General features: G+C 46.6%; 1 protein-coding gene across 1 annotated transcript in view; it reads left to right on the top strand.

Annotated features, from left to right (window-relative positions):
- The first annotated feature begins 6,749 nt into the window (after positions 1-6,749).
- The window catches only part of LOC144829565 (copper-transporting ATPase 1-like), a 137,225-nt gene continuing 128,668 nt past the window's right edge, over positions 6,750-15,306 (top strand). Inside the window, exons 1-2 of the mRNA XM_078688824.1 lie at positions 6,750-6,905; positions 14,106-14,182. Coding sequence (XP_078544950.1) covers positions 6,753-6,905; positions 14,106-14,182 — 230 coding nt within the window. The 5' untranslated portion in view covers positions 6,750-6,752. The remainder of the gene's footprint in view (positions 6,906-14,105; positions 14,183-15,306) is intronic.

The following is a 15,306-nucleotide window of genomic DNA, read 5'->3' as shown; positions in this document are numbered from 1 at the left end:
CACTCACCCTCACTCACCCTTCACTCACCCTCAACCCTCACCCTCACACGACACCCTCACCCTCACTCACCCTCACTCACCCTCACTCACCCTCACTCACCCTCACCCTCACTCACCCTCAACCCCTCACCCTCACTCACCCTCACCCCTCACCCTCACTCACCCTCACCCACCCACCCCTCACCCACCCTCATCCCCTCACCCTCACTCACCCTCAACCCCTCACCCTCACCACCCTCAACCCCTCACCACCCTCACTCTCACTCACCCCACCACCCTCTACCCCTCACCCTCACCCTCACTCACCCTCACCCACCCTCCACCTCACCCCACCACCCCACCACCCCACCCTCACCCACCCCCACCTCCCCTCCACCCCACCCACCCCCACCCACCCCACCCCCACCCACCCCACCCCTCACTCACCCTCACCCACCCTCACCACCCTCACCCACCCACCCCACCCCACTCACCCTCACCCCTCACCACGCACCCCTCACCCTCACTCACCCTCACTCACCCTCAACCCCTCACCCCACCACCCCACCCTCACCTCACTCACCCTCACCCACCCCACCCTCACCACCTCACCTCCTCACCCTCACTCACCCTCACCCCTCACCTCACCCTCACCCTCACCCCCACCCTCACCACCCTCACCCTCACCCACCCTCACCCCACCCTCACCACCCTCACCCTCACCCTCACCCCACCCTCACCCCTCACTCACCCTCACCCTCACTCACCCTCACTCCTCACCCCTCACCCACCACCTCACCCTCCCTCACCCTCACTCACCCTCACTCACCCACCCTCACCTCACCTCACCCCTCACCCTCACTCAACCCTCACCCTCGCCCACCCTCAACCCCTCACCCTCACCCACCCTCAACCCCTCCCCCCACCCTCACTCACCCTCACCCTCACACCCTCACCCCTCACCCTCACTCACTCCACCCCACTCACCCCACACCCCTCACTCTCACTCACCCTCACCCCCTCACTCCCTCACTCACTCTCCTCACCCTCACTCACCCTCACCCCTCACCCTCACCCCTCACTCACCCTCACCCTCAACCCCTCACCCTCACTCACCCTCACTCACCCTCACTCACCCTCACTCACCCTCACTCCACCCCACTCACCTCACTCACCCTCACCCCACTCACCCTCACCCTCTTTCACCCTCTCCTCACCACTCACCTCACTCACCCTCACCCCTCACCCCTCTCCCTCACTCACCCTCACTCACCCTCACTCACCCTCACTCCACCCTCAACCCCTCACCCTCACTCACCCTCAACCCATCACCCTCACTCACCCTCAACCCCTCACCCTCACTCACCCTCAACCCCTCACCCTCAACCCTCACTCACCCTCACTCTCACTCACCCTCACTCACCCTCAACCCTCACCCTCACTCACCCTCACTCACCCTCAACCCCTCACCCACCCTCACCCTCACTCACCCTCAACCCCTCACCCTCACTCACCCTCACCCCTCACCCACCCTCACCCTCACTCACCCTCAACCCCTCACCCTCACTCACCCTCAACCCCTCACCCTCACTCACCCTCAACCCCTCACCCTCACTCACCCTCACTCACCCTCAACCCTCACTCACCCTCAACCCCTCACTCACCCTCACCCTCACTCACCCTCAACTCCTCACCCTCACTCACACTCACCCTCACTCACCCTCACCCACCCTCACTCACCCTCACTCTCACTCGCCCTCACCCTCACTCACCCTCACCTCACTCACCCTCACCCCCTCACCCCCTCACCCTCACTCACCCTCACCCTCACTCACCCTCACCCTCACTCACCCTCACCCTCACTCACCCTCACCCTCACTCACCCTCAACCCCTCACCCTCACTCACCCTCAACCCCTCACCCTCACCCTCACTCACCCTCAACCCCTCACCCTCAACCCCTGACTCACCCTAACTCTCACTCACCCTCACTCACCCTCAACCACTCACCCTCACTCACCCTCACTCACCCACCCTCACTCACCCTCAACCCCTCACCCTCACTCACCCTCACCCTCACTCACCCTCAACCCCTCACCCTCACTCACCCTCACCCTCACTCACCTTCAACCCCTCACCCTCACTCATCCTCACCCTCACTCACCCTCAACCCCTCACCCTCACTCACCCTCACCCATCCTCACCCGCACTCACCCTCAACCCCTCACCCTCAACCCCTCACCCTCACTCACCCTCACCCTCACTCACCCTCACTCACCCTCAACCCCTCACCCTCACTCACCCTCAACCCCTCACCCTCACTCACCCTCAACCCCTCACCCTCAACCCCTCACCCTCACTCACCCTCACAACACATATTGTGTTACAATAGGTGTCACATTTGCGAAAGATAAAACTATTGGCATTGTAAATAACAAAGCTATTAATTTCGCTATTTTCAAAACAAGCACATAAATAAAAAATGTGTGCTTTACAATACCAATAGCTCAAACTTTCCTAATGCGAGACCTATTGCATTGCTGTGCTTCTCTCCCCTGCTGCACTCTCCTGCTCTATAGAGATGTGGCCTAACGACCAGAGCTGCCATCTAAGTCACGTAAATACAAAACATGTTGCATTCCAAATGCTATAGGTGTCACATTCGCGAAAGTTATAACTATTGGCATTGTAAATGACAAAGCCATCAATTTAGCAATTTTAAAAACCAACAAATAAATAAAATATGTCATTTACAAGACCAATAACTCCAACTTTTCTAATGCGAGACCTATTGCATTTCCAATGCTTGTTTGCCTAGAGGATTCCTCTGTTTCTCTGCTCTGAAAAGGTGTTCGGTGTAATCACAGCCACAGTTTGTTCTCGCACTCACAGGGTAACACGCCCTGTTGTCCACGTGCCATCTTATCTTATCAGGCCCAGGGAAAGAATTCAGAAGGCGGGTGCCGCCTGCTTCCCTTTGAGGCTGAGGGAGCAGATTTTCCCTGCATCGCTGCCTTTCATTAATCCACCCCCTTCCCCCGCCGTCCACTGCTTTGTTTTTGAGGCTGTGAAGTCATACCCTGGCAATGCTCCGCGCCTCTTTTACACACCCAGGGCCTGACTCTTGAATTGTCCTTTGTAGTGCGTACACAACATATTACAGAGTGTAAGCATGGCCTACACTTCTATGTTCTGAGTTCTCTGCCCCGACTGCAGAGTCTCTGCACACGACTTTAGTAGTAAATAGGGAGGGACAAGGGATGAGTGGGAAAAAGGCCAGCTTTGCTACTAAACTGGACAGGATTAGGGAGGAGAATGAGGGGTTTAGGGTCGGTAAGGGAGGGACCCAGACAAGTACAATCCAATGCTTTACTCTGGGAGTGTAGATGTGTAACTTACACTTTTGTAGTAAGTTTACACTCTGAGGGCCTGATTCATAAAGATAAACTGAGACCAAAAGTATAAGTTTAGACTTGAAGACTAAGTTTAGACCAAAAGTCTAACTTGGACCTAAAGTCTAACTTTAGTAGTAAAGTTAGACTTTAGATCTAAACTTAGACTTTTGGTCTAAGTTTACCTGTTGTGAATCAGGCCTGGAGTTTGTGAATACCAAATGTAGTAAATTTACTCCAAAGTGTAAACTTACTCAGAAGTGTAACTTATTTTGTGAATCAGGCCCCAGTCATAGATGTCTCTCATCCTCACCCTTTGAAGGGCTTAGTGTGTTTGCTGCTCCGGCTCCAGAGCAGTGAAACAGCCTCTTTCCGTGCTCTGCATTGAAGATCACCTGACAAATCCGGAAGGAGAAACACGTGGCTTCTTTTGGAGTAGAATGATTGTAGACGGGGTGTACACGCACTCTAGAGATACACCCACCCTATGATTGGTCTACCATTGTTCTTACCAAAACTGAAGAGGCTGACACAAGCAGTTTTAATGCCAGTCTTGATGCTAGAAGACCATGTCGACTTGACAGGACTGCAAACATCAGATACCTTTAATGATTTCTCGCTCTCTTCAGCCGAATGCAGAGTGTGTTCTGATGGTGTCCATTGGCTAGGCAGGAGGACAGCTTGAAGGTCCTACAGAAGCAGAGGGACCTCTGGGTCAGCATTAGCCTTAGATACAGATCTTCAATAAGTTTGTTTTTTATACATTTAAACTACTCAGAATATACTCGATGACAAGACTAAGCACACCAAGCTGCGAAATTTCTGGTGTTACAAGAACATGATATCATTTTTGAAAAATCCGCATTTAAAAAGACATTTTAATTGGTGCATGAAGAGGTTACATTTTATAGATAGTTGGACTTTTAATTAGCGGATCTTTCCCCGATTTACAAATCAATGGAGGATTTGCAAATCCAATAAAAATTAAAGAATGGCATACCATTGGACAAGGAAGTTTTTCTTCCTCTTCTGCATTGCAGATATGTAAATCGGCTGATAAATATGTGAATACGCCGCCATCTTGATCGACTGGCCGTCACAGAATCATTTCTTTTACATGCACAATTACTCAACACGGTGCACTGAATAGCGGGTAGGAAAAAATCAAAGGGCCAAACTGGGGGAGGGTGAGTACACTCTGACCCCCAGAACCATGTGGGGTTGTCCCAAAGGGAGCCACTACCGCATTAAAATATATATTCAAGAATTTTTTTTGTAGGATTTGTGGATCCAATGTGGATTTGCAAATCCTGGACCCTCCTCTGGGACCATGAATTTTGAATCCAGCAGATGTGCAAATCCAGTAAAAAAAACAATAGGATATAATAGTCTTCTGTGTTCTTCCGTGTTGGACATGCGTGATAGGTTGGAAGCAGTGGGTTGGGAGCTAGGCTTAGTCGTACTCCAATCCCTGCTGCCAGCTGCTTCTGTGCTTGGCAAATGTCTTATACAGTAAGGGTTGGCCACCCACGCGGGTTGGGAGGCTAAGCCCTGAAGCCAACCCCAGCTATACCTCGCCGAAGGCTATGCACAGATGGGTTTGTCATTTGTAGTGGGTAAGATGCAGGGCAGGTCTTTAAGCTAACCCTCACTGCTAGGGGTCAGGCCTTATTGCCAACCCCTATTGTGCACTGCTGAAGTCCATGCGTTGTGGAGTAGTGAAGATTAGTAGGCTGTGGAGGGCGATGTGAGGGGCTGAAGTCCATGTACTGCGGCCAACTCCCTGCGCATGGTCGAACCTATTACGCAGTGGGGTCGATCTCCCATGGCAGGAGGAGCACAGGCAGCTGTGCACAGCAAGGGATAGCTGCCTGGGTTCGAGCAGATGCACACCAAATGCAATACCTATGACCTCTCAGTATTAGAACTGATAAATAACACTGAAGAGCAAAATGTAATTAAACAAAAAATACATAATTAAACCAATGAGCGTTAGTACATACACAGTCATCTCTATCAAAATTGTAAGGATCTTGTAAAAGGAAGTCTCATCTGTCAGATTATTTACTATAAATTGATTACATCTGTTTCATTAAAGTTGAGGTTATGAGCATTGCATATTGTGTGTGAGTTTCTGTGTGCTTGATTGCATGGCATATGGCCTGTTGTAGAGGTTAGGCCTGAGTCCTTGGCCATCCAACAAAAGAGGTCTACTTAACCAGAGGTGGGTATCCCTGGCCCTTAGAAGAGGTAGCAGTGGTTTCTGCAGGTGGTACTGACCAGAGTTCATTCAAACTTGGGTCGACAGTTCAGTTTATCTCCAATCCGAAGATGCCCGGAAAGTAAAGGAATGTCTCTGTTTTCACCCAACAGGAGTCAAAAGATGCTACATTTTTGGCACAAACACCCAAGTGTCTCTACTTTCCCCTGACAAGGGTCGAGTCCTGAGGTTATTTTAGACTAAAAGGACAACCGTTTGCACCCTCCAGACCTGTTGCCCATGTATGCTTCATACTAAAAAACTTAGCTTAGGTTTTCACATAAGAATGAAGGATTCTCTTTAGCCGCAACACAAGAGAATACCGGATATGAGATGCTACTCTGGAATGCCTGTTTCTACACAGCCCCATATATAATCCTTTATTTAGGTGTGAAATATAGTCCTGTCCACCTTTTGTACGTGGAAATGCAGTACTGTTCTGATTGAATATCCGAGGTCACAGGTCATTCTCAGTGATTGGTATTGTGGTGCCACACTCGCACTGGGGCCCCCACTCGATGCCTAATAACAATGTAAGTCTACAGTGACACCGGTAGGAGTTGTAACACTAAACATTGGTGGAAGACACATTAGTTAGTAGGACAGACCTTCCCAAGAAAATACACAAACTAAGGAGAAGTGTCTGCTGGACACTGCTTTGGCACTACAACAAAGGCTGCAGATGGAATGTGTATAGGGGAGTAAGATGGAGTAGAAGTAGCATAAACCTACCCTACAGATAGCTTATCACCGTATACTGTCTGCTGGCTGCCTGAGCAGCACGGCCATCTCCAGTGTTGAGGCCTCGTTTTGACTGGATCACGAGATCCCGAAATGTATAAGTTGATGTGTGATCCCTGGCTGATGTTCTCCCTTCCCAGTTGTTGGTCTGCTCTCTGTCCTGCTGTGCATTGAGGACCTGTGCATCTTATTCTTTGGTTGCATGATTGTCTGCCTCCATCCTGCTTTGGACTGTGATCTACGGTGTATGCTGCTTTTGTTCTTTAATATCTGCAAAAAGAAAACAGTGACTGTAGCTGAATGCAGAAATGTTTTCTTGAAATACATTGCTGACTTCTGTAATATTTGTAATTGCCATTTTTTTCCCTTTAGGTAAGAGGGATGACCTGCGCCTCCTGCGTCCATAAGATCGAATCCACGCTTATGAAAGTTGAAGGTGTGCAGTACAGCTCGGTAGCGCTTGCTACCAACAAAGCCCACATCAAGTACGACCCGGAAGTGGTGGGTCCTCGCGATATTATGAAGATAATCAAGGTGGGTTTCTTTCGGACTCCATTTACCTCTTCTACCTCTCGCTCGGGTATGTTTGCTGTGTCCTACTTCTCAGCGGCCACGGTACTGGCCATTGGAGAAGGTGAGCGAGTGGCAAGTGCAGTTTGTATTGGCTGACACGTTGTGTTTTTGTGACTATCGGCACTTTTCTCCTTAGTTGTTTAATTGGCCTTGTATTGAACAATTTGAAGCAAACATGAACTATGGCTTGTAGTGAAAGGAAATGGGTTGTGGAAAAATAAATGACCTTGCATGAATAGCCACTTCTTAAGTCCCAAGATGGCTAGAGGCTGGAGTGGTGCAGGTGAAGACTTCCTAGCTGTGCTATCCAAAGTTGTAGAGGCATCTCACTGGCAAACAATGCATTTTACAAAAGAAAGTTGTTAACGAAAGCTTGATGTCATTATTGCTGTCACTTGCAGCGAGAAGGATATGTTTTTGTTAGCAAGAATTAAAAACTTGTTAAGGGATCCATACTTGAGTCTTGAAACAAATGAATGTATTTAGGGTTTTTATAAAACTCAAACGTAATGGTGACAAAGCAACAGAGCACTGAACAGCGGTGGTGAGTGCACAGGAAGAGATTTTCAATGGAAGGGTAATAAAGACAGAGGGAATTTTTGCTTTTTGGGGACAGAAGGAAGGAATTGGACCTTAAGCCATCAAATGGGTCTCATAGTGGTGAGTTGTACTAAGATCGGGGGTGGGGTGGGGGGGGGGCAGAATGATAATGTGATCACCTTGAATTATGTGGGCTGAGAGTGTCAGAAAGAGCAGCTGCCAGATAGAAAAAGCTGCAATCCTGCACGTCTCGATGACACTGCCCTGCAGATTGATAAACCTCTTTGACGAAACTACTGAATCATTCAATGGAAAATGAAGACCTTACATTTTGTGTCATCCAAGAAAGTTGACGCATTTCATGCATTTAGATTGTTGTCTAAGCGAGAGGTCCTCTCTCGCCTGCTGTTGACTGATGGGATGAGCTGCTCCTTATGATCAGATACAACCTGGAATCTGCTTTTTGCCATGTCTTTCACCATTTCATGCCTTTATCTGGGGGCTTTATTATCTGCTAGCATTGGACCGCTGTAGTCACACAGCAGATGCAAGGGTATTGTGGCTTAGATTGCCTGATTTATTCTCCCTGCTGTTACTTAACGGTTAACTAAGTCACCATAGCTTGGTCTCAAGCTAAATTCAGGCTGGACAGCAGTGTGCAAAGCAATCTTTAAATACCCAGAGACACATGAGCATGGCAACAACCCTGCCAGTTCTCCTGTACCATTAGAGTCATTACGAGGGTCCAGTAGAACTTAAGAAACCCAGTAACTTCTAACCAGAATATGGACCAGCTACATAGATTATAGAGACAAGGACTTGGAAGGTACGGAGAACCAGAGGAGTTTTGCCGTACCTCATGTATCTTACTTGTGTTGCAATCAGTGCTTTAAATGAGCTGGTACTGTCTGGTACTGTGCACCTGCACTTCTTTGATTTGAAAGGGAGAGTACTTGCACTTCTCAGCACTGCTGCAGTGCATTCAATGGGAGAGTACCTGCACTTCTCAGGAGCAAACAGATACTCTGAATAGTGAGTACCTGCACTTCTATTTTTCTATTTAAAGCACTGATTGCGATACACCATGCTGTAGTAACTGTTTCTGGTATCCATGACAACTGAGTAAAGCAGAGCTTAGCAGGTAAGTTACCGCAACACTGAATCTCCTTCCAGAACTAGGGTCCAAGCGTAGCAGGAGAGTGTTGTAAACGCATGGGCCCTCTGCATGTCAGGTACTTGATCTTAGGAGCATTGGAAGCTGAGAAAGCGAAAATGGACAAAGGGTTTCTGTAGGCTACAGATCTGCTGCAATGAATGCCCTTAAGGACGAGAGCATTGTTTGTTGTCCATTGATCATATTAAATAAAGTGATCAAGTTTACTTTATGTAAAAATATTGGCTTCAAATCTCAACCTCTGCATGGAAGTACCATGTAGAAAATCCATGGAAAATCTCTCCGAATGCCTCATCCGGGTAAGCTTTTATGTAGTCGTCATCTGCATTTATGCCTCTGAGGCAGAGTTAACTGTTGGAATAACGTGCACTTTGGCCTGAGCCAGGGGCATAGCTCTGTTATTCCCCATTGATGCCCATACAGAAGGAGTGCAAGGCCCCAATTTAATTTATATAGTGGCTTACACTGAGCTGAAGAGGACGAAGAACAGCCACAGTGAGGCATCTGCTCTGTGGAGCTTCATTAAATGTCTGTTTTAGTGCATTGCAGGACTGACCTATGGACATGGGGAGTAAAGGGCAGTGAATTTATTTTCATGTACAGCACCCGCTGTACTCCTGCAGTCCCCATTAGGGCAGACAGGAGGGTTGTGGGTGTGGCAGAGGCTTAACTTAAAATTTGTTTTGGTTCTTTTTTGAGCCCACAGGCATCGATCGTGTGCCCATGTGTGCTTGTGAGGGATTGTAAATGTGGATCTGCCCTGGCATACATTACAAGCACAAGCACAAGAGCAAGTAAGTGAAAGAAGCCATCCCTGGCTCCGACATCCTCGGCCCTACGAAGGTCTTGGGCTGTTACCTCCCTCCCCAGGAATCCGACCTGCAAATAAGGTGCAGTTGTTATCTGGGTGCCAAACTGCACCCCAGCGGTTTCTAGGAACGCCTGATCCTTGTTGCTATAACTTGGTTGATAAGATCTACATATCCAACAAGTATTGGCAAAGCCAGTAGATGTTGCCTATGAAAGCTGTTGGCTTTGGCAATGTTTTGTAGCCATGCTATATAGCAGCCCCGATGCTTTGCACTGTGGCTAAAACAACTTTAAAAAAGCGATATGATGCAGCCAGAGCTCATGTGCTTTTTTTTAAAGTGCTTTATAGCTGGAAGCATCATAGTCCTTTTTTATGATTCGTTTTAGCCATGCTACTGTACAGCATGGCTATAAATCATTGAACAAAGTTTCAAATGCCCATGATGGACAGCATGAGCAAAAGGCAATGGAAAACCCAATAATCTCAAAGGCGAGACATATTGGCTTTGCCAATGCTTGTTAGGTCTCGGCACCCCACCCCTGTAGTTCGCAGTAAATAGCTAATCTCCTGATGCATGAAAAAGAAATGAAAATGTGACATTTGGTAAAAAATCCTATCACATAAAGAAAGCAATTGCACCCATGTATTAGTGAAAATAAATTTGGAAGCAGATAACATCTGTTGTCACAATAGATATCCATTTTAAAGGAGAAAAGGGCTTCTTTGAAGTGCATGTGGCATAGTAGAACATAGCTACAAATGGCAAGTGATCCAACAAGGATGACAGAGGAAGAAAAAAATAAAAGTAGTACCTCAATCACATCGCGATGAGCGGAAGGACAGCAGTCAAGCTGAAGTAATCAGTACTTAGTCCATGCTCCAGCCGAAAGAAGGTGGAAGTGACGCCAGCACACGCTGGGCAATTAGAAGGCAGCAAATATGTGTGACAGTGAAGCCAATGAATGGTAAGCAGTAGGCATGCTCCAAGCCCCTTGTTGTATGCAATATCTTACACAAGCGAGAGCGCATGCACTGCCGTTTACGAAACCTAAAATCCGGGACATTTTATAAACATAGAAGCAGGACAATTTTGCATGTCCCAAAGTGTGTGGAATGACTGACAGCAGTCTGGCATATAGAAAACACAGACAAACGGTCAATAGGAAATGACTATACAACTTTTATATGGAATAATCTCTGTTAATTAAATATCCTGAAATGTGCCAGGATATGTGGTAAAAAAACTGGGGCTGTCCCAGCAAACCTGGGATGTCTCGTCACCTTAGCTATAACGGGCATTGGGATTCCCATGAGCACTCCATTTTGGCGCTCTAAATTCCTTTGTGCGTGTTACGCTCACACAAAATCTGTTTGAACCTGCAAGAGTCATGCAAGGGAGAGGTGAGCCAAAATGGTGCCGCGCAACTCGCTCCAAAATCAGGGATGGAGCACCACTGGACACCTAAGGCAGGAACGACACTGCCACCCTGTCACCCTCGGGTGCCACACAAGGCCTCTTCACAACTGGACTCTGAGAATGTTAGGGTAAGTCTGCTTTGAGTTTGCTGGTTATTTGATGTGGTTTTTGCTGTAGCCAGGCGCTGGTCCATGTGATTTTTCTTTATGCTTATTTCACCACTGTAACAAATGTGATCCTAAAATAATGTTTGGGGTTATTGTTTCCTACCAGAGGAACGATTCAGTTCTGTGAATATTCGCTTATATTTCTATCAAAACCTCTTTGATTCCTTTGTGTTGGTTAGTTGGCTTAATATCAGCAGGATATGCATGTTTACATTTGCTCACTTTGCTTTCCTCAAGGATGTTGGACTCTGACTCGGTTCTCACGAGTGTTTCTCAGTGTTTGATCTTTGTTCACAAATGTACTTTTTAGTTTCCGTATGCATTTTGTTGATTTCCGACTTGCTCATGAATGTATTTGTCAATTCTGCCATCTGACCAAACGATGATTGCAATCTAGTGTCCGATGGGCTATTATTCACAAACCAGGGATGTGCTGTTTTCATATGGTGCTGGTTTACGAATTGGAGTGCAGTGCAATGCATCCTATCTACTTGGAGGTCATATCGCAAATTTACATTTACAAAGAGTCACAAAACAGTCACAGGGACAGGTCCTCCTTAAAAATAAAAAGTTTTCAATTTGGGAAGACCTGGGGTTGGAGGAGGGGAGCAGGATGTGCTCCTCTAGCCGACTACCTACTTTTCCTGAGGCTGCTCCACAAAATTCCCAAAGAGAAAACTGTTCCACATGGACAACCTTCTGTTTGTGAATCAGTTACCACCCCAACTTGGGGGCGGTAACTGATCATTAGTACCTCCCTTTCCAAATTTCAAATTGAAAGGGAATGCCCCTTTCATACCCTGCCTATTTGCGATTCGGAAACCGTTGCAAATGCCCTTTTGCATGTCCTGCAGGAGTTGGGAGTAAGGGTGCCTCCAGAGTAGGAAACAGAAGAGACCAGCCACCTTCTATAGGCATGCATGGGAAGGGCCTTCTAAACAGCAAAAAATAGGAGCAATCCCAATATTCGTTATTCTTAATCAAGCTTATTTCGAAGTTCGTTCACCACAAGCGGGAGCATGTTTGATGCTGTACGACTTTCATGGATAGGCATGAGTACCTCATGAGATACTTTTAGGGCTCACTGACACACAATGTGAGAAACTTGCACTGCCTTCTGCCTGACCTCCAGGGATCTCACTCATGTCCCATCATAGACACTCACCCACAACCTGAACTCACACAGACTGGAGGCACATCATTTCGCAGTACACACAAACACAAACAAGAGTAATATGCTGCATGAAGAACTACAACAAACAGCTCAGACAGGCCCGGGGGAGGGGTGGGGTGGGTGGGGCTGTCATTCCCGTCTCACTGCTGCTGCTTTTGTTACACAGGGACAATATTCCAGCTACGCTGCAAAGCCGGTCCCCGGTAACAAAAAATGGCTCCCCAGAAGTCCAAAACCAGCCCCCACCCTGGCGGCCCACTGGGGAAACACCCGGTGTCTGCTACGGCCAGTCCAGCCCTGCTAAACATGACTCGTTGCCTGGTCTTCTTCACGACCCACGTTAGTTCACAGTAGATAGGCGCTCTGCTATTTATTTATTTTTAACATATCTTTATTGGCTTTTGGTTATATATTCCCCAACCGACATTAATGCTCAAAAAGCAAGTACAAAATTCCTCTTAAATGTAGGTGTTACAGAGCATAGTATTAGTGCTCGGCTCCCTGTACCTCAAGGAAGTGCATAGAGGGGCGGTCAGTACATTTGGTGTGTAATTACTAACATTATTCATAGTATCAATTACACAGATGAGAAATTAAATACATATTCCCATATTTGTTCCTTCCCTACTCTAATGTATGTTCCCCGCAGCACAAGGAACCTGAGGCTGAGCAGGTAGCATCACCGCCGCTCTGGGATCTGGTGTAATATAAAATTACCAAACAAAGATGTAATAAACGGGCTAGAACATTTAACTACAGGGCTTAAACTAGTGTGCTGGTGACTGCGACTGTATAAGGCGCTCTGCTATATGCACTAAATCAGCTCTCAGTCTGGACCACGATACCTGCATACACTGGTAACTCCATGCCACCCCCTTGCACACTTTGCTCATGCAGTTGGCCACTTTACAGAATTAAATGAACTCCGATGGTGGTGGGAGGGTAGGCGGGGGGATGCTTTCCTTTTCTTTCCTTGGCCCCAAGCTCTGGCACACTCTCCCGGAGTGTCTGAGAAGCTGAACCTCTCCATCTACTTTGCAAGGATCTGAAAACGTGGTTATTTTAAGTTATGTGCTTTGGCTGCCCTCCTGTTACTTAGCGATCAGGGGTAGCTACGTGCTCTATAAAACCTCAATGATAATAATAATAACAGGGTCTGTTTCAATATTAGTTTATAATCACTGCCGGGTCTGAGACCCCAAGGTACCCACCCCACTTAAGGCCACAGTGATAAGTAATAGATATGATTGTAGAATTTTACATCTGGGTCCTCTGCTTCTGGGTATTTACTCTTTTCTGTCACTTTTTCGATTGATTCTTGTTCAGTATCATTTCCCATCCAATAATGTGCATACTACCCTAAGTGACTCAGTGTGGCATTAATCACTCCCTCGCCTCCTGCGCATCACTCTATGGTATCTCTTTACTCCCCCTTTCTCTGTTTATCACGTGGTGTATTTTGTCATTGTGATAACCTATGCTGATAATTTGACTTCTTGTTGTGATTTTAATGATTATAAGGGCTAGAGGTTGACTTTCCTTGTCCCAATAAATGTAAAACAAATAAGAAAATAGGCAAACAAACCATGGCAGCTAGCCATGCTGTCTGATTTTCAGTTCTCGGTGTGTGCGATACTCACAGGTTGTTGGCTATGTGTACTTTCCCAAGCTGATTTGTACTTTGCGAAGGGTGTGAAAGCACTGGGATACTATATACAAGGAAACTATGACAATCTTACAAGCAAGGGGAGCATGTGGAAATTGTTAATTTATTTGCTCTAGTAGCATCTATAAGATCGTATAACTTATTGTTGACTTATTTTAATTAGCGTAACTGGTGTGAAATTATTTCATAACTAACTTGCTTTTTTTATACAGGACTTAGGGTTTGACTCAACTTTTGTCAAGAAGGATAGATCTGCAAGTCACCTCGATCACAAGCAAGAAATAAGGCAGTAGGTATAATTTTACTTACCAAATTTTAAATGATGATCTATGAAATAATATGTGATTTGAGGAAAAATGTTTTCCTTTTCAAACCGTAGTATCAGTGTAGTGTATTTTCAAGACTGAGCTCCATTCAGAAAGATTAATTCACATTAAAGTGACCTAGACGCTCTCTATTAATAAAGCCCATCCTGACTTGGAAATCAGAGACTGGCGGCGGGTGACGGTTCTACATGACTTCAGTGCAGTAAATTCATCTTAGCATGTTATCAGTCTGGAGATTATCTGCCCTCAATTCTCGACACCTGGATTGTTCATATTTGCTCCGGGGTGCGCTCTCACCTTCTTGGCCCTGAAGGGCTGTTTGTTTTTTGCCCCGTCTCCTCATACCTGTGGTTTTTAAAGGATTCCCTGCTTTACCCCTATACTATTCAGGTGGTTCACTTGGGTAATGTGAAACATGGAGGTGGACATGCAGAATGCCTTGTCCACACATCTTTTGTCACACTTTGTTAACTCTGCCTTCTTCTCTTCCTGAAAAGCCCTCTATGCAGAGTTTTCTGTGCCATTCCTTGCTGGTATTTTGTATGCCTGAGACCCCATCTCTCCTTCTCTTCGGGCACTTCATGCAATAGATCTACCCGCACTGTTTCCTTTGAGGTTGCCAGATGACTTCATGAGACCAATGACACTATTTTCCAGTTTGTGGTTTGCCTTTAACAACATTTTGCAGTCTAGAATTTTTATTCTTGGTTCAAATCAATGTTGCCATTTTGAGTAACACACTTTAAAACAATGATTTGAAAAAGGAAAGCCCAAGGATGGAGCATTACGATACTCCTATTCCAATAGCACATTTATTGGTGCAATTTTGGGTGACTTGATGTAGCTACATGCTGATGAAGACTGATGGAACTGCATTAGGTATGAATAGCACTCTGTATGAACAATAACAAGCTATGGGTTGTGTGTCTTGTAGAGGGCCCCTTACTTTACTGCAGGGACGTTGAGCCTGGAACAAAGTGCCACTCCTTTATGAAGAAGGAACTCAGTCCTGATGTTACATCATTAAAAGCTGTTTTTTTGAACGGGATTAAAACCCAGGTCTCCCATTTCACCCACCCTAGATCTC

Source organism: Lissotriton helveticus, chromosome 4_1 (genome assembly GCF_964261635.1).
Source record: "Lissotriton helveticus chromosome 4_1, aLisHel1.1, whole genome shotgun sequence".
Classification (NCBI taxonomy): Eukaryota; Metazoa; Chordata; class Amphibia; order Caudata; family Salamandridae; genus Lissotriton; species Lissotriton helveticus.
This window is presented reverse-complemented; position numbering and strand designations above follow the sequence as displayed.